The sequence below is a fragment of the Gymnogyps californianus genome, chromosome 29 (genome assembly GCF_018139145.2).
Source record: "Gymnogyps californianus isolate 813 chromosome 29, ASM1813914v2, whole genome shotgun sequence".
Taxonomy (NCBI): Eukaryota; Metazoa; Chordata; class Aves; order Accipitriformes; family Cathartidae; genus Gymnogyps; species Gymnogyps californianus.
Genome location: NC_059499.1, coordinates 456,181 through 478,424, shown reverse-complemented (window position 1 = coordinate 478,424; position 22,244 = coordinate 456,181). Strand labels below are relative to the sequence as shown.

General features: G+C 57.3%; 1 protein-coding gene across 17 annotated transcripts; it reads right to left on the bottom strand.

Annotated features, from left to right (window-relative positions):
- Positions 1-559: 559 nt before the first annotated feature.
- Positions 560-20,406, bottom strand: TPM3 (tropomyosin 3). 17 transcript variants are annotated; one of them, XM_050912406.1, is made up of 10 exons: positions 20,266-20,406; positions 19,765-19,890; positions 13,545-13,678; positions 12,584-12,701; positions 12,264-12,334; positions 10,815-10,890; positions 10,269-10,331; positions 10,037-10,106; positions 8,132-8,210; positions 1,678-1,743 (listed from the first exon to the last, which is right to left on the bottom strand). In XM_050912406.1, the coding sequence occupies exons 1-10, from the start codon at positions 20,377-20,379 to the stop codon at positions 1,740-1,742; spliced, it is 855 nt and encodes a 284-aa protein (XP_050768363.1). In that variant the 5' UTR covers positions 20,380-20,406; the 3' UTR covers positions 1,678-1,739. The 17 variants fall into 17 exon arrangements, with proteins under 17 accessions (XP_050768360.1, XP_050768359.1, XP_050768371.1 ...); XM_050912401.1 differs by lacking the exons at positions 1,678-1,743; positions 10,815-10,890; positions 19,765-19,890; positions 20,266-20,406 and adding exons at positions 2,148-2,466; positions 6,166-6,229; positions 11,387-11,462; positions 17,083-17,214; XM_050912400.1 differs by lacking the exons at positions 1,678-1,743; positions 19,765-19,890; positions 20,266-20,406 and adding exons at positions 2,148-2,466; positions 6,166-6,229; positions 17,083-17,214.
- Positions 20,407-22,244: the final 1,838 nt, after the last annotated feature.

The window sequence follows — 22,244 nt, the reverse complement described above, 5'->3', positions numbered from 1 at the left end:
TCAAAGGGAACCCGGAGCTCCCAGCTGAACAGCAGCAACACTTTGGGCACGTTTAGCTTAAAGGCGAAGACGGGCACCACCAAGAACAGGAGGAGGAAGAGGAGAGCAGACAGCCAAGGCCGCCTCATCCTGTCAGACCGGAGCCACAATGGTGCCGACAGCACAGCGCCCTTCCCGCCCTCCGGCACGCCGCCACCCTGCGCATGCGCGTAGGCGGCCCCACCCACCTCCCTGCTGCCGCCCAGACGTAGCGCGTCCCTTACCGTCTGCGCCGTGCGCATGCGCGCTGCCGCCTACCGATCCGCGGCGCCGAGGCGGCGGGGGGAACCGGGCATCCGCCCCCCGAAAGGCTGAGGTAAAAGCGGGAGGACTCAGCCCCACGGGCCCGCTTTTGCGCTCTGGCCCCGGGAGGAAGCAGGAGAGCCTGGCCTTACCTCACCGCCCGGTCTGCTCCCTGAGGCACGGGCACAGGCCCCGGTCTTCAGACCCACCCTCATCCCCCGCAGGCCCAGCCGGAGCCACTCACACACAGTAAAAGCTCTGCAGCCAGACAGCAGCGTGGAGGGATTGGTTTTTATTTCAAAAGACAGTAAGACAATTTTTCAATTTAGTATCAAAACACTTGATAGGGTTCCTTTTCTCCAGATTGGCCCCTAAAACTGCTACAACCAAGCAGCATGCTCAAACCACAAGCTACACGCCGCGAGCTTGACACATCTCCACACTCACGCCTCACAACAACTACACATCAGCAATGCACAGCAAGATGGCTTGTACCTTATTAAGACATTAAGAGCACTCCTGGCCAGGAGGGAAGACCTCGGTTCCCTCCCTCAGGGTAGGCAAAAAAAAAAAAACTTCTCCAACAAGGCTGTTGTACTTAAGCTGTTAAGTGTAACCCAGCAATGAGCAATAAAGCTTGGTGCATCACCACTTAGTGAAGGCAAATTCAAACCCTGTGTAGCAATGGGTTAGAGGGGCCGTGGCTTCTCTAAGCCTACCAGGAAAGGAAGTGGCCAACAGTGGGGGGGGGGGGGGAAGGGAAACAACCCCTGTGAAGGTTCAATTGTTCAGATAACAGGCTTGGCTTCGACAAAAAAAAAAAAAGTCTCCTTTCACCCAAGTTGCTTCTCCACAACACAGAGAGTTACCTTAAAGCTGAGAAACTGCTCTTTTGGCAAACAGCTCCTGGAAAGGAAGTTTTCCCAACAGCCTTCCATCCCTAGCCCAGCTACTCTGATTCAGTGGCCCACAGCCAGAACCATCACACCCTCTTTCCTCCCCTGCCAAAGCAGGGTGGCCCAGAGCTGATTAACAGAAGGTTAATACCGAATTTTAAAGCCAAGAGCTTTGAAGTGTAGCTCACCAGCCTCACAAGTTATTTGGAATGTTTACAATGGTTGCTACAAAAAAAGGTAGTTACAAAATGTATACATCTCAAACATGCTCCCCAAACATTATTGCATTGTTTATTTCCCTTAATAATGCTGTTTGAAGCTCTGCCCAACCTGATGGCCTTTAACCCTGAGGCGAAGGAGAAGATTTGTGTTTGGTCAAGTTGGCAACAGAAAGTAAACTCTGGCCCCCAAGGGTTAGAGGTCAGCAGCGGCTGGGCTGGCCCCCCCGGGCATCGTGTGGCAGAGGCAGTGGCAGGGATCCATTACATCTCGTTCAGGTCTAGCAGGGTCTGGTCCAGCATTCTTTGCGTGCAGAGATGCTCCTCTTTGGTGGATTTCAGTTTATCTGGCAGGAAGCAAGAGTTGAGAGTTACAAGTCAGCTTCAGACAACCAAGAAACCTTCGCCAAAGAAAGCTGTGCGCTAGCCCCTTCCCAGCACGCTGCCGCAGCAAGTCCTCAGACCGGGGGTGCCTGGCTGGGTGCAGCTAGAAGCTCTGAAGTTACCTGGCTCATTTGTAGCCCTTGCCTCTCGCATTGCCGGTGCTCCCAGTCGGCACGGTCACGGTGTACTTTTAGCCAGTGCTCTAGGCAGTGTTTTGCATGCAGGTGCCTCCGACTAGCTAGCTTTCCCCAGGGCTTCAACACTTCCAGACAGCAGACCCCCGTGGCCCAGCAAGGCACCCAAGAGCAACACGGAGGTAAAACACACTTAGAAATCACCCCCTGGAATTACAGCTGGTTGTGCCCCCCTTCCCCCCAGCACAGGACAGAGATGCCAAGCTGGTCACCAAGACCGTAACTACCTAGCAGCAGGGAGCAGACAACCATGCCTCAAGGACAGCAGGGAAGAGGCTGTTTTCAGTGAAGGGCAGGCAGGGAGCAAGTATGAGCGAGGGTGCTGCAACTCTGCCTGAGACTACAGGCAGCTGCACAGTCGATTCTCACATGTTCCTTAAGCCAGGAGGAGAGCTCAGATCAGCAACTAGCGCTCTAGGTAGGCTTTACTCCAAAGGTGAGCCCACCCTGATCACTGAAGAGATCCACACGCTGGGACACTGGACAGACAGGCTGTAGAAAGATGGCCTTTAGGTACAGGCAGTTTCTCAAAGCCGCTCCCCAACCTCCCCAGGGTCAGAAACCGTGCACACAGCGAGAAGCAGCCTTCCTAGAGCACCAGCAACTGCAGCGTTTAAAGATTCCCTGCAGGTACTCAAAGACACAGCTTAATGCTGTGGATTTTGGGACTTGCTTTCAAGGTGTCCATGAGCTTTCCCAACCCCTTCTGGGGCTCTGCAGCTGCACTGGGGTCAGGCCCCAGGAATGACCGCTTCCCCCAAGCCTTCTAGGTTAGGACTCAACTATATAGCAAAGTACTACAGGTGTGCAGTGTCTTACAGACCACAAGGTCAGTCATTTATTGTTAGAAGCCATCATTCCATGCAGCAGGAAATCCTACAGTCATTCAGCTAACAGTAAATTAAGTCGTAGCACTTGACAGGCATCTTTTAGCAGACATAAGCCTAATTTCACCCCACCCCTCTCTTGGTGGGTGCAGCCATTCTGGTTCCATGGAGGAGCCAGGCAGGACCCTCTGGACAAGCAAACAAGACTGCTCAAAAAACAGCCAAGTCTGAGGGTTACTTCACCAAGAATAGAGGTTACCTTTATAAAAAAAAAAAACCCTCTTAAATAAATTAGAGGATGAATTCAAGTGCCCCATTAAATAGCAGCAATTGCATAAAATTTGCAAGTCTGCCAGTCTCAAGAATCATCAGATTTCACTGTGGTCCACAGCATTGGTGGTCGCAATAAGCTTGTTTAATGGTATTAGTGGGCCCCCTTCTCAGTCACACAGATCATGCAGCGTTAACTTCAGCTCGTTAGAGAGCAGGCGGTTTTTCTCAAGCTGGCTGTACAGGCGCTCTGCAGCAGCAACAGGATTAGGGGAAACAAGAGGAAGAGAGAAAAAGAGAGAAAGGGAAGGTTAGTAGAGTACCAAGATGAGCACATCAAATAAGCTGTCTCCATAACGCGTGCTTCTGAGGATCAAGTCTAGGCTATTACACAGATGAAGCCAGGGAGAACAAAGGTTTGTCTTACTCTAACTTGCATTTCAGCTCAGGAAGATCACAGAGGAAACCAAGTGCGGGCAGAAATGGAAGTGCTGCCAAGGGCTTGCAAAGGCAAAGGAAGGAAGAGGAGAACACCAGAAAGAGGAGCCTGCAGGCTGGGCTGCACCCAGGTAAGGAGAGACACTTGGGATGTGCTTTAAGCCTGTGGAACACTTCGCAGAAAGTAGTCCTACCACAGCTGGACCAGAAGCACCTTCCAGAGTGAGCCACACCACACAGCAGTGCGATTGATGGGGTTTTAACAGTAGGACAGGGACACCAGAAGAACTGAGAATGACAGCATCTCATGCCTGACCTGGAGGACACTCCTCCAAGGACATGCCTTTGTGCCACACTAACAGCCCACCATGTCTGGACAAGGACTGAAGGCAGTATCTGCTTCGGGCACAGGACAGAGGAAGTTCTGGAGCACAGGCTCCTATTTTACATCTGCCCCAGAACAACTAAATGAGCAGGTCAAACTGCCACTGCATCTGACAGCCTTCACCTCCCACCCAGTCCCTGTCCTTACAGCCTCGCAGGGCTCTACCAGCCACATTCGTCCCCAAGGCTGGTACCAAGCACATGTGCTCATCAGCAACTCCAGGGAAAGGGAGATCCAGTCTGATCCTCTCCCAGGACAGGTCACCTCTCAGGGCTGAATGGCCACTGTCCTGCCGTGCAGCCTGTCAGCCACAACCAGCTACCGCAGAGAACCAGTTCAGCACCTATCTTTGCCCATCTACATGGGCAGGGTCCTCCCAGCCTGACAACTCCAATTCCTGCATTTGAGGGAATTCCAGGCAGTGAAAAATCCTTACACAACAGCTTCCAGCCTGGCAGAACTAATCATCACAAACTGTGGGGATACGCACAGTGTGCTGCCTCTGCCTGATGAGCGAGCATGAAGCACAGCAATTCTTGCTGGCCTTGGGCTTCTTCTCAAATCCTTGTACTACAAGATCCCTAGGAATCTAGGGCACCCTCTGAAGGGGATCTACACCATTCTTCATTGCTTTCAACCTAGGAATATTTTGCTCTTGAACAAGACCTGGTCAAGTAAGATCCAGGACACTGAGTCAAGCTGTTCACATGGAACAGCCGAAGCATATCCCCCTCTCCAGAGAGTCTCAGCCCAGTCCCTCCTGCACGACAGCCGCACACAAGGGAGGAAGCTCACCTTCACCCAGCTACCCTCAGCTCATCTCAGCCCTCAGCACCTGCTCTAGCTGCACCTCACTCTGCAGGACAGAGGGTAGTAATGCTGGCTGATTGTCCCTTCTCTAAAGCCACTGAAGGACCAAGCAACAGCCAGAGAAGCCAACAATTTCTGTCCCACCGCAATCTAACTAGAAGCTGAGGGAAGTTGTGGTGTGGGGGACGGGTACACCCATCCTTGCCTACACCCCATCCTTGCCTACACCCCATCCTTGCCTACACCCCATCCTTGCCTACACCAGAGTCTACCTTGCACATCAGCTACTACTGCTGCTGCTAGGGACTTGCTCTCTGACCTCCATGCTGGCTCCGAGCAGGTAGGCTGGGCACCCTGATGACAGTCTCCAGCCCCAGGTGATCAGGGCTGGTCCTGGGTCTCCAGAGTGGCAGAGGATGGGAGTGAACTGCGGTCACAAGTACCAGTGACTGTAGGCTGGTGCAACAGCCCACAGCCTTCAAGCAAGCCTTACTGCTTGTGGACAGAGACCTGATGATCTACCCACATGAGGGAACAGACTGACTGAAGTAATTAGCATGACCCTTCCTAGACCTCAGGAACAGCTCCTCAACATGGAACGCCTGCCCAGGTCTGCTGGGGCTAGCTCCAGTGTTTGGCCTGCTCCCTTCTCCACCCAGCCCGCAGGGCAGCCTTACCAGCCATCCTTGCAACCTGGGGAGCTCCAGGACCTGTGCCTCCTGGTCAGCTAATCTGCATTTGCAGTGCTCCTGAATCAATAGCCCAGCTGACAGCAACCAGCCTGCACAAGCCTAGCAATCCAGTCAGACCAGAAGCCTCTCAAAACCTCCCAGGGCAGAAGTTGCATCACCCACCTATCCATCCATCTACCACCCAGCGTGGAGTTCCATCAGGATGAGCAGGGAAAGGGCCTGCCACAGCCCAGCCTTCGATAACATCGCTTGCAACACCACTGTGCAACAGCAAAGCCACCAGCTCCGCACAGTGCGAGTCAGTAATAAACCTACAGCTGACAGGACCTCCCCATGAGGAGAGAAGCCATTTCACAAGGGCAGGGTGCCACCTCCCACCTGGTAAGAGCTGGCAACTGAACACTGGGCTGGAAGCCTCCACACATCTGGATGCTTGTGACAGAAGCCCTGCCCCTCCCACAGGATCTAGACCCCCTACTCCAGCTGCAGGTTTGGTTACTGAGGAGTTACGGCTCTTGCTCTGTGCTTACAGGGCACAGAGTTATTGCCCCATACCCCAGGAGAGTCAGACCACCATCTGCCAGAGCTTTCCAAGCTATTACCCTTTGAAATTCTTTGCGGGAATGCTCCCTCCTTCCCCACCCAGACCCAGCAGAGCGCTGATAGCCCTGACACAGAAGACAGAGTGAGAACAGGCTGGGGCAGTTCAGCGTGTCTGGACTATCCTTACTGCTAGTGCCATTTGTGTGGAGAACAGAGCGACACAAACCTGAGGAAACCACGGGAGGTGTCCCATTTCATCAAAACTCTGTTCATGAAGGGCTCTTCGGGCACTGTGGCAGATGAACCAATCCAGACAGGAAAAAGTATTTGACAAGCCACCATGAGGCAGCACACACAGTTATGAGAGGCTGATCAGTGTTTATGATACCAGAGCAACTAGCAACAGACTCAGACCAGCGGTGACACACGTCAAGTGTTTGCAGCATGCCACCAGCTGCAGTGTTCAGTGTAAAGCTCCATGCCACACTCCCAGGAGGATTCCATCACCCTCAGCCCTTGCACGAGGAGGGGAGGACTCTGCAGAACCCAGATTCCCTAGCTTGGATGCCCACGGCCCTGCTGCGGTGCATTGTTATTGTTAGGGACCATACATCCCACCCGCAGGCACAGGCAGCACCTCACACCCAACCAGTCCTGTCCATCTGGAAACCACCCAGAGCTCACTTGATATTTATTAGCTCTCACACCCTGCCCTTGACCTAGTGACTATCAGGTGTGGTGACTTCAAGCCAGCATTTGGCAACCGATGCCAGTGAACACTGCAGAGCAGGCAGGTGTGAGGAGTGTCTTCAGCCAGGCTGAAGCAGACACGGCTCAAGGACTTGCTGCTACAAACCCCGGCCGCCCATTTGACCCTACAGAGCATGCTGCCCGCCAAGGCATTTGCAGAGCTGCAATTCACATCTGTGAGCCAGTAAGACACCCAAAGGGAAAAATCCAGCGCATTAATGAAGTCTGTGTATTCCACCAAGGGTGATGAGGGTTACACTGGTTTGAAGGCAACATTGGAACAGTTACTCTAAAGCAGCAAGTGGTCACTAGAAACCCATTTCTCAAAAGCACCAGCCATTCCATTCAATTTATACAAGAATTGTTTTCCTTAAAAAAGGTGACATCATGCTCAAGCAAGAGGCAAGAGAAATACAAAAGGAGCTTTATGGCTCTACACAAGATATGCAGATGAGAACAACATACTCCCAGCTACACCCAGACATTGAAAGGGCAGCCCCTCAGAGCACAGCAGTGTCTGGCACATCAGGTCAAACAGAGGGAGCTTTGTTTAGGAGCAAGTGCAGCACAACTGGGGGGCTGCTGCTGCTGCTGTCAAGCTTCAGTGTCTTTACAGCACTCGTTCCCAGGGTTGCCCTGTGCACAGTAACTGGAAAAAGGTACTGGAATTCAGAGCGAGATGACGAGAGCATGAATGCAGGGTGCAGATGCAGAACAAGCCACCAAGCAGAGAGGCAAATCCAAAGTGGAGTTTGGAATCGCAAGACTTATCTGCGTGAGACAGAAGGAGACACTAATTTTAAGAGAAGCTTAAGTGTTTGTGCACAGCAAACTTTGCTTAGGGAGCTTTCGGACACTAGCGTTAAGGCTCTTCCTCTGCAGTGCAGGTACCTGGCCTCTCCTTGGTTAGTGGTAAGGACTGTGCGGAGCAGCTGTTAGCAGAACCCACTGCAAATCTGAACAAAAAGCCGAGTAGCAAAGTTGCAGAAACATACGAGTTCAGCTACTTCCACAGATCAGTTCATGATCCAGCCCATCAAGCCTGTTACGGCAATTCCTAAGGAATCCACTCGAGCGCTATCCACAGCCTCTTCCAGGAGGAATCCTGAGACCATGGCCCAGTGGCTCCAGCAGGCAACTAAGCCACATTACCTTAGGAAGCCTTTCCCAGTGGGACTGGGAATTGCACTCAGAGTTCAAGTCAGAACCCTTTCAGGCCAGCAGAGCACTTAGTGTTACACATGCAGATCACAAGGACCTAGAGTTAGACTACAGCATGCTGCAAGGAAGCCTCCACAATCCTCAAGGCGGAGATCTGTAGAAGTAACCTCGACAACACAGTGCCATTGATTCTCCAACTATGAAAATCACAGCAAACCAAGCAAGCTCTGGCGGTCTAGCCTGCTGAAGCGAGAGGCAAACACCAGCCAGCTCATATTTACATGGAAGTCATGTCATTCAGGGCGTGGTCCAGTTCCTCACTAATTGCTTTGTACTTCAGTTTCTGGGCATAGAGCTCATCTAGAAGAGGTTTAGGACGAGAACAAAAGGGAAACAATGAGGGAAGGCAGAGGAGTTCTTCCAACACCCTGGGGCAGGAAAAGCAGTATGGCATTCATGAACAGAAGAAAATGAAGTTAGATGTGGAGACATCACGACTCCGTATTAGTTCCCGACAATGAACAAGAGGGTTCCAACAGCCTGCGGACAGTCTGACCAGCAAGTGCCTTCCAGGATTACAAGCCAGCTCTGAGGGGAGCAGAGGCAAGAACTCAACCACATCAGCTTGTGAGAACAAGCTGCCCAGCTAGGTCAGCAAGAACCACTGACAGGAGGAGTAGCAGGGAAGGGCAACTCCATCCACGTAGGGAGAAGCTTGCTACACCTAAGGAAGGCACAGATCAATTGAGGTGCTTTGTTCTCACCTTCACTCTCAATACAAAAACCAGCTTGGGAGAAGTCAGTCACGTAATAGTCCTGGGCATCAGAGGGAATTCCCATTCTGCAGTACACAGCTAGACAGGGTGAGCTGAACAGACAGGCCACATCTGTGTTCTCCATCAGATAATGGAGCAGACAGGCAGATCACCCGCCTTCAGGGAAGGGAGGCGGGCCTGAAACTCGTACTGATGCACTCCTTGAGCACTGCGCAGAGCTGGCACAGACTTCTCCCAGCTCCGGCTGCCTAGGCTACAGTACAGCTGGTAATGTTGTTAACAGCTTGACAGAGCCCAGAGAACTTTGTCAGTTGTCATAAACTAGGTCACTTCAGCAGCAAGGCTGGAGACCAGAGCCAACTCTCAATCAACATGTTTCAAGGGGAGCATGCAGGGATTTGGAGGAGTTTTTGCAGTTCCCAATAAAAGCCTGCCCTGGATCATGAGGTGGCTCAGATTGCTGGTTGGCTGCGGTTCTGGAACAGCTCAGCTGACACCATTGCTATTTCTAGATAAAACAACCTCCTGAGTGACTCCAGACGGTAGGATGTGGCTTTGAATATCCAAGACCTGGCACTAAAAGACCACAAAGGCACATGCTGTGGTTGAGGCAGGAGGCCTGTAAGAGTTTTGTTTTACCAGGACCACCACTCCAGCCACAGCTATCCACAGAAGAATCCGGCCACAGCCCCAGATTTAAGGGAGGCAGTTGGAACCTTCTCCTTCCATGGCTTGGGGAAAGGTAGGATTCTGCGACGGCTGGCCTCGGGAGTGCTCCTGAAGTACTGTGAAACCACGAACAGGAGGAGGAAAGGAACCCATCCTTGGCACAGGCTGACCGCCACACTGCATGGATGGGGCTTCTGGCGATTTAACCTTGAACCAGGACCAACACTGGGGAGTCTGAGCGGGGGCTGTTTCAAGACTCACTGACTACTGTGGTTGACTTGCAGCAACGCTGTCTGCAGCAGCCAGCCACGTGCATGAGATTCTGCACACAAGTATGTTATTGTAACCAATTCCTGTTGAGTTCAGGCATTTTTTTTCCTATGCCACTCCTTGAATTGGGTTAGGCTGGAGCATAGGAATCCAGTTACATTCCTGAGGACATCGCAACCAAGATACGCCAGCCGCACTATCTGTCACTATCAGTCAGATACGGCAAGGTGTTTGGATCAAAAGCTTGAGACCTGCCGCAGCACAGCCAGGGAACTGTTTTCAGAGTAGACACATGGGGCACAACTCTTGAGCCCAGATGCACCAAGCCTCACCTTGGAGGCCAAGTTAGGTCATCCTCAGAGTATTGAGAGGCAGAGCAGTGTCTCCACTCTCCAGCTATCTGGGAGACAGCCTTCCTCAGCTCCCCACTCCTCACCACATATTCTTTGGCTTCCCATCCCCAGAATGTACCTTCCAAATCATCAATGGTCTTCTCCAGCTTGGCTACAGACCGTTCAGCGAATTCAGCACGGGTCTCCGCCTGCCAGACAGAAGTGAGCCAGTTAGTGCAACAGCTTTGGGATACAGCAAAGGACCACAGAGGCATCAGCCTGAGGACGTGAAGTCTTCCACCCTCCACATCTCTCCCCAGTCAAGCTGAGGCCAGAGCACTCAGCTTCGCCATCCTGACATGGTCACTCACCTCTTTGAGTTTATCAGTCAGGATCTTGATCTCTTCTTCATATTTATCCTCTTTTTGAGAGTACTGTGGAAAAGGAGAGGCATCAGCAATCAGCAGCCCTAGGTACTTCCCACGCCAGAGAGCCCACAGCTACAGCGGGAGACTTAAACTCCTCACTGCAGTGCACATGCCCACAGAAACTTCCAACTGGGAGCTGTTCACGTCCCTACCCTAGTCCAACAGAACTGGGTCAGGCAGCAAGTCCCACATCATGCATTGAACACAAACTCGGGCGCAGAAAAATTCTCATCCCAGCAGCATAAACATCTTGGCTGATCGAGTCTGCCCCAAGGCAGGGAAGGGCAACCAGACTTCTCACACTCCCAGCTTCTACAGTCAACATTAGCCCTGCACTGAAATCCGTTAGCTCTCCTGGGAGAGCAAGCACAGCTCTCCTTGCCTGCTTAAGGCTGCAGTTGCATCATTTCCATCCCAGTGGGTGCTCTGCTGCCACACACCCTCCTAGCAAAACAGAAATGTTTCTGGCCCTTGGACAAGCAGCCCTACCTTCTCAGCCTGAGCCTCAAGAGACTTGAGATTGTTGGTGACATTCTTCAGCTCTTCTTCCAGCTCGGAACATTTACTGCGGGGTTTCGTAAAGAAAGGGGGGAGAAAAAGGAAAAGAAGAAGTGGGAGGGAAAGACAGGAGAGACAAGAAGTGAATCCATGTGCAGGAAAGACCAGGAATTCTTTAGGAGACTGTCTGCAATCAGACTGGATGGGACCCTGCTTTGAGGCACTTGTGCAGAAAGCAAGTTCCCTTCCCACCTCCAAGTTCATATTTTAAGTATTCTGCCAGCACATGCGCAGAGCGCTGAGCTGAGCAGCTGAGATGCGGACACAGATTTCTGCCGGACCTGGAGTCTTCAAGTAGAAACTGCATGTTTAGTTCGCTGTAAGGAGGGAAGCTGTTCTGACGGACAGATGGACAGCCACCACCACTCAGACAGGAATATTTATGGGCAGAGAGGACAGAACATTCCAGGAGAGAGAAAGACGCAGTTAAGCTGAGGGAAGGAGCATAGCAAGATGACCACAAGAGTTCTGGTTTAATGGTTCGAGAAGGGAAAGGTTAGTACCTTTTCTTCGGCAACAGACAGACACTTCAAGTTCTGGTCCATCACTCTGATCTGCTCCTGCAGCTCCCGGCAACGACTGTTAGTGACGGTCACACGATGGCACAAGCCAGGTGGGGGCAAGGGTCAAAAGGAGCACCAATAACACAATACCGCAGAGCAAAAAAGGGGGTAGGGGAAAAACACAAAAAAGTCATGGTCACGACATGCATGTCTGGGCAGGAAGCACAGTGCTACTGCTGCGTACACACTAACTTTGTTAGACAAGGCCCAGAGTACAGAAAGGCCCTGACCAGCTCCTCCAGGATCAGCTAAAGCATCCGGACACATGAAAGGAGCCCAAACACCACAATTTGTGTGTCTGCTCCGAGCAGAGGAAGTCCAGCTTGCTGCTCAGCAGTGCAGAAGTCTGTAGTGGTTACCGCAAATATTTTAAGAGGCCAGAGGCCAACCTCAGCCACAGTTCTGCCTTTGGACATCCCACATGCCACTTCAGCTCCCAGCCCGCAAGGCCTCTGCGGCTTTAGAACAAGCGCTGTGCACTCACGTGCCCCATAGCAACGTGTAAGGACCTCGTGACCATACATACAAAGCCGTGCTGGTGAATACCGAGTGGAGAAGGCTTCCCTGGCCTCGCTAACCAGGGCATCCCTCCATGCAAAGGGGCAGAACATCCCCACTACAAGGCAAATCACATCATTGCAAACTCCACATCCTGAGTGGACCTAATCCTGTTCCGAGCAGGAGAGCGCTTCCAGCTCTTTCATCTGAGGATCTAAACCCACCCTGTGCTTCAGGCCTTGTGTAACAAGGTTAGAAATGCTGTGTTAGTTCCCATGCAAAGGTAGATGTGCCAGTTACGTGCGAGCAGATTACTCACGACTCTGCAAGCTCAGCTCTCTCTTCAGTACGCTCCAGATCTCCTTCTATGATCACCAGTTTCCGAGCAACCTGGAACAGAGAATCGGAGTTAAGAGGAAGGAAGATGATTTTGTACATGTCGGCTGTGCAAGGCAGTAAAGGGAACGCCTGCAGGAGTCACTGGAGCTGCCAGAGTCTTTTGGCTAAGGGGAACACTGAGGTAGCTCTGCTGAGAGCCAGGCTCTCCCCCCAGCTTTGCTGAGGAAAGCCCTGTCAGCAGGAAGAGGAGCTGCCTCTCCTGGCCAAGGTCAGCTGTACTAGAGCATCCAAGGGTCTCACCTCCTCATACTTCCTGTCCGCCTCCTCTGCAATGTGCTTGGCTTCCTTGAGCTGGATCTCCTGCAGTTCCATCTTCTCCTCATCCTTCAGAGCTCTGTTTTCAATGACTTTCATGCCTCTGCCCAAAAGAAAGCACAGGGAGGCGAGATGCATAAAACAATCCTGTACAAGCCAGCAGTGTAATGAGTTTCAGAGCCTTAACAGTGCTCCCCCGGGACCACGTTGCTTCCTTATGAGCCACAACACCTCTGAGCGCAGAGGGTAGCACACGCAGGCAGCCACCGCCGGGCTGATGCAAATACAGCAACCTCGATTGCTCAGGAGGAGTGTCAACTGTTCCTCGGAGCATTACTCCAGCAGCTCACTGGGATCCTGGACCAAAGGAAACGTGGTGCTGCCGAGAACAAGCCAGGCTGTCTTAGGGACTCCATATGGCTGAGCCAAGCACTTTCCAGGCTGGAATGCAGGAAGAGCCAAGTCCATCTTTATGGCAGGACATCAGCTGGGTCAGGCTGCTCACTACAGCATGTGCACCAATGAAGCACATCAGCCAACTGGAAGTGGACCACTCCCCTCTGAATCACACCGCCAGGTCAGAGGACGTCTGCCAGAAGGGAGGATGCTGGCAGAGGCAGCAGGAAGAGAGGCTTCCCTGCCAGCAGCCACCTTTACAAGTCAACAGTGTCCCAGAACCCACTTATTTCTCCTCCCTTGGAGGCGGCGATGCACGGCAGCACACAGCACTTACTCGCTCCTTAGCCTCAGGTTCCAAGATACTCACTCAAGGCCAACAGCATTGTTTTAGTTGCTCCGCATAAGCAGGTACCAACTCCCACATCCAGCCTTGATGTGGTATCTACTTCCCACCCTCCAGGAAGCCCAAAAGGTTGATGGCACCAGGCCCTCAGTCAGGAGCACATCTGAGATGTTTGACAGAGTGAGAGCAGCAGCCCTTGCTCACCTTTCACTTTCATCTGCAGCCTTCTCTGCCTCTTCCAGCTTCTGCAGAGCCGTGGCAAGGCGCTCCTGGGCTCGGTCTAACTCCTCCTCTACCAGCTGGATACGGCGATTCAAAGATGCCACTTCTGCCTCAGCCTAGAGGGAGCAGATGAGGGTGACTCAGTCTGTGGTGGGTTTAGCAGTTAGGGCAGGGCAGCTGAGGTCTGCCTTCAGGTCAGCGGCAGCACATGGGAAGCCAAAACAAAGCCAGGGTGCTTTATCCACTTTCTTACAGAGGCTGCACTCCCATACGCTTGCACGCACGTTAAGCTTTGCAACATTTCACACACACGCGCTTTGTCCATGCAGCAGTCATCCTGCAGGTTTCTCGCCTGTCAGCTTGAGCTGACATGACAGTTTAAGCCATAAACACTAAGTAGATGACTTACGCTAATACGTCTTCTCTACAGCTGCTGTAATCCTGCCAGGCCATCAGTCACAGTCCTATTTATCCACCACACCAGAGCTCTGTGACAGCTACCATTTAGCATAAACTCAGTTTACTCATGTGATCTGGACAGGAGCGTTGCTTGAAACAAGCCCTCTCATCAGCAACGTGAGAAAGATTAACAGCTTCAGGTTCAGAGGTCTGCCAAGCTGTGTCAGGGCACCGGCAGGCCAGGCTTTCTACAGCACTGCCCCAACCTGGGGCAGCAGCAGCAGGGCTCAGCTGATCGCTGTAGTACCCACAACCTCAGCGGCTCAAGCTCTGGAGAGTCAACTGTGCTCTAGGCTTCCTTCCTCCCAGCGATTCACTAATAACCGAAAGAAAGGCCAAAAGCCTCATCCAGTCTTGAGACAGCCACCTCAGTTCACTCGTACATGCCAGGAGCTGGTGAAATTGCCGAGAGCCCGCAGGCACCATGCATTTGCCAGAAGCGCGACCACAAAAGTGACCGAGGCTTTAATGAATCAGCAGAGATCAGAAGCCATCACACCCCAGCCAGGCCTGTTACAGCAGCACTGCTATCGACCACGAGGCGTCTGCTTACAGCCCAGTCTCCGTCAACCCCAACCAGAGCGTGGGGGGAAGCCTAGACACTTTGGGGACACTAACACCCCACCTGAGCCACCCCGGAGGAACCCAGAATCCTGCTCTCCAGCAGGATTACCGCGCTGGTACAAACATGGACGAGGCTGCAGCTATTTCAGGGCACCACTGTGATCTTCTACACAGACCCATGCACAGCCACATGCCAGGCATATATGAAATATCCCGGCTACTTGTAACAAAGCAGCCTGCAAGGACATGCTGCTTCTAACCATGCCCAAGGAGGGAGGAGCAGAGCGATGAAAGAAGCCAGTGTTAGAGCCGGGCCCGACACAAATCAGGTTCAGTTCCCGGGAGAGACTGTCCGAGCTCTTCCCCCCGGTTGGCAGCAAGACACTCGGCACCCCTCCACAGCATGTTTCAAGACCAGGTTGTGAGAACACAAGTTGAAGAGGTGCTCCCATGCTGGCACGCCCTGATCTTCACCAGCGAAACCCGCAACACTTTGATGCTCAAACAAGGCAGCACTGCAGCAGGCTGCCCCAGAGCCAGCCCCGCTGGCACGTTCCTCCGGAGGAGGAAGTGGTCTGCTCGAAGAGGAACAAAATGATACGTTAAACAGAACTGGGAAGGAGACTGCTTGACACACATCTTTTGCCTATTAAAGAGGCAACAAGCTGTCAAGGTGGAGAGCCTCCTCCTTCTCCCAGGGGACGGAGACAAACCAGCATAGCAGGCCTGTGTTTCCTGACCCCCTGAACCACATCATTTAGCCCTGACTTCCTGCAGGCAGCACTTAACCCACCCAAAAAAACCACCCTTGCTTTTAAGGAACTGCCTCTCTCCCTCTGCAGAAGGGTCCCTACACGTCCCTTTTCTGCTTCTCCTCACTGGATACAGCTGAAGCTGTCAGGCTTCCCCAGAGCACAGGGGTGGCACTTCCAGGCAGCCCCACTGCCGAGCGGCACATTCCCATTACTCCATGCTTCCTTCAGGAAGGCAGCCCTGAGTCAGGGAGCTACCGGGAGCCCTGCAAGCCAAGAGTAGAGCCCGCCTTGGCCTTTGAGGCTCACCATTGCTTCCCCAAGCTACAGAGATCTAACGGGGACGTTCCTCAGGACCAAAGGGCCAGGCCACGGGGTGAGTACAAGACGCCACTACACTGGGAGCACTGGTTCTCTCCCCTGTAGCGAGGCTCCAGCGAGCTGGGAGAAACAAGCATGTTCCCATGACAACGCCGCTATTGCAGGAGAATTCCTTATGTGGCTGCAAAGAAAGAGCCCAGCTGAGGTCTGGGAGTGGCCTCGTCCCACTGCGCAGCAGAAGCTTCTGCCATCAGCCTCAGCGGCACAGCCTGATCAGTCCCGCAGCAGCAGCACCGCGCCGCTCGGCCCAGACATCGGACTTGGGCGCTGGGGGTGGGAAAGCCTCGCTTCACGTTTTGAACAGAATCAGCAGCAAAGTCACCGCACAGATTTGCAGAGAGTCACGCTCAGATCCAAGCCAGTCACCCGCGAGGACCTGCTCCGTGTCACCCCATCCACCGTCCCCACGATGACGCCAGCCTTGCCCGCCTCCTCAGCCTGACACAGCCGTGAGAACGGGCGCTGGCCAGTTCAGATTCTGCCCTGGTTGCCCCTTCCTTCCCTCCAAGCAATCCCGGCCCAGTCCCCGCCTGCTCCCAACACGCTCTCACAAGGCTGCCGGTCTTGGGGGCAGCCTGCCGCAGGCAGCGGAGATCCCCGCTCGCTGGGAGTTGGGCAGGATGCAGAGTTTTCCACTCGGCTCCTGCACTGGCAGCATCACAAGTGAGATCACTTCCATTTTATCAGCACATGCCAAGGCTACTCACACCTTTGTGCTTGCAACACTGGGCCAGACAAGATGGCCGGGTTCCTCCCCTTCCTCTCCGGCAGCTCGGAACGAGCAGGCAGCCAGGGAACCCGACCGGGGACCGGGCGCCCTCCCCAACGCCTCCCCAACAGCCTCGGGTCCCCCCACCAGCCGCTCCCAGCTCCGGGCTGGCTCAGGAGACCGGTAACGATGAAAGAAAGACCCGCCGAGCTCTCTCCAGCTCCAGTCACTCCTCAGCACCGGCCGAGGCTGGGTCCAGGAGACCCCAGCGAGAGCCGCCGCCACCACGGGACACACGGCGGGGACGCTGGCCCCGCCGCCGGCTCGGAGGGGAGGGACCTCCCCCCCCGGCCCCAGCAGACACCACGGTGAGCGGCGCAGGGCCCGGATCGCTGCGAGCTGAGATCGCGCAGGAACGCGGAGACCCGGGCCGGGATCCCGCAGCCCCGGACCCCCTCAGCACCGGCACACCCGCGGAAGCGCCGCCCGCCCCAACTCCATCCCCCGTTAAACACCCCCCACCCACCCCCCCGCCCCGGGATCGGCACGGCTGACTGCGGGGTACCCTCTCCCCGGCAGCGGGGCACCTCGTACCCCAGAGGGCCGGCGACGGAGCCGACCCACACCGCAGCCCGGGCCGCGGCACCGGCGGTACCTGCTCGCGGTTGCGGCGCTCGGCCTCCACCTCCCGCTGCAGGCGGTCGGCCCGCTCCTCGGCGTCGTCCGCCTGCTGCTGCAGCACCTGGATCTTGCGCTTCACCGCCTCGATGGTGGTGGCCCCCGCCATCCTCCCGTCCCGTCCCGCCGCTCCGCTCCGCGCCGCGCCCGCCCCGCCCTGAAATACCGGAACCCACCGCCCCGGCCCCACCGCCCGGGAAGTGACGTCACTTCCGGCCCCCCTCCCCCGCCCCGCCCGCCTCGCGTTGCCATAGAGACGAGGAGCCGCCGCCCGGCTCGGCGGCGGGGGCCTGGGGACACCGGGACGGCCCACGCGGGAGCGGGAGCACCGGGTCCTGCCCCACACGGCACCAGGGCCAGCCCCGCGTGGGTGTGGAGACACAGGGGCCAGGGACACCGGGACCTGCCCCGCATGGTGTGGGGACCAGGGACAGCCCCACAGGGGCCTGAGGACCTGGGCCTTGCCCCACACAATCCTGGGAGCCTGCCCCACACGGGCCTCCACGTCCTGCCCCACGCGGGTGCACGCACCCTTCGGCCCCCGCCCTGCCCCACGCGGCCCCCCCACCCCTCGGGGTCCTGTGGCCAGGCGGCTGGGTGGCCCTGCGGCTAGGGCCACCCCGGGGCCGCCCTGTCCCTCAGCCCCACGGGCCTTATACGGGTGGCCCGGCCGCAGCAGCACCATGTTCCCAGGGGCTGAGCTCACACACTGCTTCCCCTCCACTCGCTCCCACCCTGGAGACCCCCCCAGACCCCACCGGGCCCGAGCCCCCGCAGCCCTGCGGCAGATCACGCTCCTCTGGGGACGGGGCTCTGGTGCTCGCAGGCACTGCCGAGCCGCAGTGCGGAGCGCTGCTGCCAGGCTCCCGCTCCGCCGCCGGGCACCAAAACCCACTGTTGTGACAGCTTTAGCCGTTGTTAAAACTCTCCGGTCTTGATGCAGAAAACGCTGCTGAGAGTGGCGTTCCTCTGTGCCGCGGGGGTCACGGAGCCCCCTGAGAGCTCAATAAAGACATAACCGAGACCTGTCGCTGCCCTCGCTCGCCACGAAGCCTGTTCGGCAGCGCTTCGGGCACGCGAATAAAATGGAAAGGGGTTCCAGGCTGCCGCCCCTGCGTCGTCTTCTAAAAACCTCGGCAGCCGGGCAGGCACGTGCCCCAGGGGTGCGTTTGCTGGGGCAAAGAGGGCTGGCATGCGCTTGGCCAGCCGAACGGCTTGGCACGTCCTCCAGAGATGAGCTGGCGACCGAAAGGCCCTGACCCTGCGCGCTCCGGCTGGCTGGAAGGATCCGGGAGACAGCTGGAAGGGAGCTCTGCGCATCCCACACTCTGGGGTGTGAAATCCCTCCGCCCGCCCCTCCGCTTCCCTGAGCCAGGGTGAAACCGAGGGAGCCCCAAGAGCCACCCTCGGGGGTGGTGGCCAGAAAAAGGGGGCTCCAAATGCACAGAAAGGGATTAACGAGTTGCGAAGTGAGCGGGGATGTGGTCCTCAGCGCTGCGGTGTGACGGCAGGGAGAGAGCGTGAAAATGCCAGCAGGGAGCGAAGAAGGGTGCGAGGGAGGGAAAGGGCTCCCCAGAGCTCTGCAACACCGCGCTCGGCACATACCGAGCTCCGGCGCAGGGCCGGTGCTGCTGGCATGCTCAGCCAGGGCCGGGACAGGAAGCTGCGAGCAAAGCTGCGGGGCTGACGAACCGCCCAGGGCTCAGGGAGGGCTCGGGAGTTCCTGATTACACCCTGGCCCCCAGCTCGGAGCCGGGATGTGCCGGCAAGATCCAGCCCAGGCGCTGTGCCGGGGCCTGGGGCGCTTCCCCATGGCCCGGCGTCAGCGACGTAGCAGGAGGGGAAGGTTCCTGCCACCGGGCTGGACGTCAGAACGGGGCTCGTCGAGGGAGAGGAGCCGGGGGCTTTCTCTCAGCTCCCACAGGAGGGAAGATCTGCATCTCCCCGACGCTTGACCCCTGAGACATCACAGCCCCGCGGGGTGACAGCCCCTCCGGCTGCCAGGTCCCGGCAGGTGATGAGCGGGGCCAGACGCCACGCCACGTGATGGCCGGGAGAGCGGCCGGCCGGCGAAACCCTGCACCGCTCGCGCCATTGTTTTCCTGGAAACGGCGGCCAACAATAGCCGGGCTGTGCAGTTGTCACGCTGCCCACGCAGCCTCCGCCTGCCCGGGGAGACGAGGGCTCCCTCCTCCTCTGGAGCTCGGCTCCTCCGCCAGCAACAGCGACTTGGAGCTTCCTGGGGACACGCGTGGACGCCGTGTCCCGCGCTCGAGGGGCTGCTCGCTGCCACCAGCCGCTGTGGCTCTGCCCTCAGCTCGGGGTCCCCATGCCCTGCTTCGGGGAGCGTGGCTGCCCAGCCTGCTCTATCCCTGCTCCCGGGCTGCCTGGGACATCCTTTGCCCGAGAAGAATCTTGGACCGGTCCCTGCCAGCATCCCTCTGTCCCCTGCACGGCCATGGGTGGCCCCCCCCAGGGTGGGTCCTTCCTGGGGTCACTCTCTGCTCCCAGACATCCGCACAGCTTTGCCAGGAGTGCACCGAGCCTGACAGGGGCCTTCCTCCATCCCCAAGGCTGCAGGGAAGGCTTTGCAATCCCACCGGGAGGGCGACAAGGGGAGGGCAGCCAACCCAGCTCCCACCCTGCAACCCATACGTACGTCCGCTGCCTTCTTCTCCGCCAGCTCCAGCTTCTCCTGGGCATCTTTCAGCGCTTCGGAGTATTTATCCAGCTCATCCTCCGTCCCCTTCAGCTTCTTCTGCATGGCGGCGAGCTCATCCTCCAGCTGGAAGAGCAGCGGCAGTCACTGCAGGTGGACGCCCCTCTGGACCCCCGCGTGGCAGGAGAGCCCTGCCGACCTCATCCCAGGCTCAGCTCTGCCCCACAGCATCCCTCCTGCCCCATTCCGGCGCCAGCTCTGCCCCACAGTGTCTGTCCCTGTCCCACATGCCACCAACTGCCAGGGGCTGAGCCCTGGGCAGCCCTTGGGATGCCCCACGGTATCGTGACCCGGCCCGCAAGCTGTGGGACAGGGGCAGCTCTCACACCCTTGTACCCCTCGCCAGAGTCTGCGTTGGGTCTGGGCTCAGCGTGGTCCAGCACGGGGAGACGCTATCCCCCCAAACACCCCCGGGCTGGGGGCTTCTGCCGCCCGCCCTACCTGCTTGCTCCGCTCCTCCGCCTGCTTCTGCTCGGCTTCCGCCTGCTCCGCCCGGTCCAGGGCGTTCTCCTTGTCCAGCTTCAGCATCTGCATCTTCTTCTTGATGGCCTCCATCCTCGGTGGGACACGGGCGCCGGCGGCGGGGCGGCGGGCAGCAGGATAGGCAAGGGGCAGGCAGGGCAGCAATGCTGCCTGCTGCCCCGCTGCCCAGTTTATCAACTCTGCCCTGCCCGCCGGTGCGGGGGCTTTGCCTTTCTTGGGCCGAGCCGCCTCCCCACCTTCCCAAAAAGTCTGTGCTCGGGACCCATTGTCTGCCCTGGGGGGGTCCGGGCGGCTGCAGCCTTATTTGGGCTCCTGAGGACAGCTGGGGCGGTTATAAAAAGCAGCGGCAAGTCTGCGAGCCGGGGGTCCCGCATTGTCCCAGCTGCCCGCCCCCCCCATGCAATGGGACACCCTGGCCAGCGTCACGGGGACACCGCGCTCCCACCCGGCACTCCCTTGGGACACACTTGGGACATTGAGCCGGGTCCGTGTGGCACCAGCAACGAAGGCCCCCCGGTTTGCACCCCACCGGGGGCTCAGGATGTTTTGGTGGCCCCCGGGCTGACATTTACTGGTGTCTGGGGGCGGCGTGGAAAAGGGCGAGCTCAGCCCGGCGCTATTTTAAGAGCAGGGGCTTAGCAGCAGCCCCTGGCCCAAATTGTTTGGCTCAGCAGGGAGCAGCAGGGGGAACCAAGCCCAACACCCAGGGAAGAGCCCCCCAGGGAGCCTGCTGAGCCCCGAGCCCGGCTCCGGCCGCGCTGGTGCTTGGCGGCGAGGCAGAAGATGCTGTTGGCAGCTGGAGGAGCAAATTCCCCAGGCGCGGGGAGGAATTCGCAGGGAGAGCGGCGGCACTTCCTACGCTGCCGGGGGATTAGCAGCCTCCTTGCTCCGGCCCCAAGGTCCCGCTGGCCCCGCGAGCCGGATCAGGATCTCCCACAGGGGAGACCCACTGCTCCCACCTGGGGACAGATTTTGGGGGCTGAGGGAGTCAAGCACCTAGGGACCCAGGAGACAAAGAGACCGACCCCAGTGGCAGCTCCCCGCTCCCTGGGCAGGCTGCCAGGAGGGACGGTGCCCACGAAGGGCCCCGAGCACCTCCGTGCCCTGGGAGCCATAAATAACCGCATGCACCGGGGCAGCGGAGCCAGCGGTGGGCACGGGGCCACGTGCCTTTGTCCTGGGATCATCCCAGGCGTGAGCGGGGGGGACAGGTGGTGAGCGGTGACCCCGCCGCCATCCCAAACCTCCGCCGGGCCCCGGCGATGGCAGCTCCCAGCTCCCTCTCCCCAGCCCCGCAGAGACGGGAGCGCGGTGCGGGCAGACGGGTTTTATTGCAGCAGCGAGAGGGCAGGCAGGGGGTGCGGGAAGGGGTGCAGATGGACCCCCCCCACGCTCCCCCCTGCCCGCGGGAGGGCACAAGCAGCATCTCGCCGGGTCGGCGCTGGGCGTCCCTGGCGCTGTAAGAATATGTTTGATATTTAGTTGGTTTTCCAATAAAACAACCTAATATCAAACATATCAGACAGAGGCAGGGGCAGGTGGAGGCGGACGGGACGCGGGGCTCAGCTCCCTGCAAGAGAAGGAGAGAAGGAGAAGCGGAGAGCTGGAGCGGGGGGGTAACTCCTCGCTGTTTGCCCAGGCAGGACTCCCTGGGGCATCGCGCAGGCGGCCCCCCGGCCTCGCCTCGGTGTCTGGAGCCCGCCTGAGCGGCTGCACCGGCATTGGGATGCTCTGGGATCCGGTGCCCGAGCGGGAGGCATCCTGCAGCGGGGATGAAGCCAGAGCGGGGCAGTGCGGGCGCAGTCTCCTGGCATGGCACAGCACGGCACGGCACACCATGGCATGGCACGGCATGGCAGGCAGCGCTTGCCCACCCGTCCCTGCGCGCCTGGGGCCAAGGGGACCCCACGTCCGTCACCGCCTTACCTGGGCTGGCT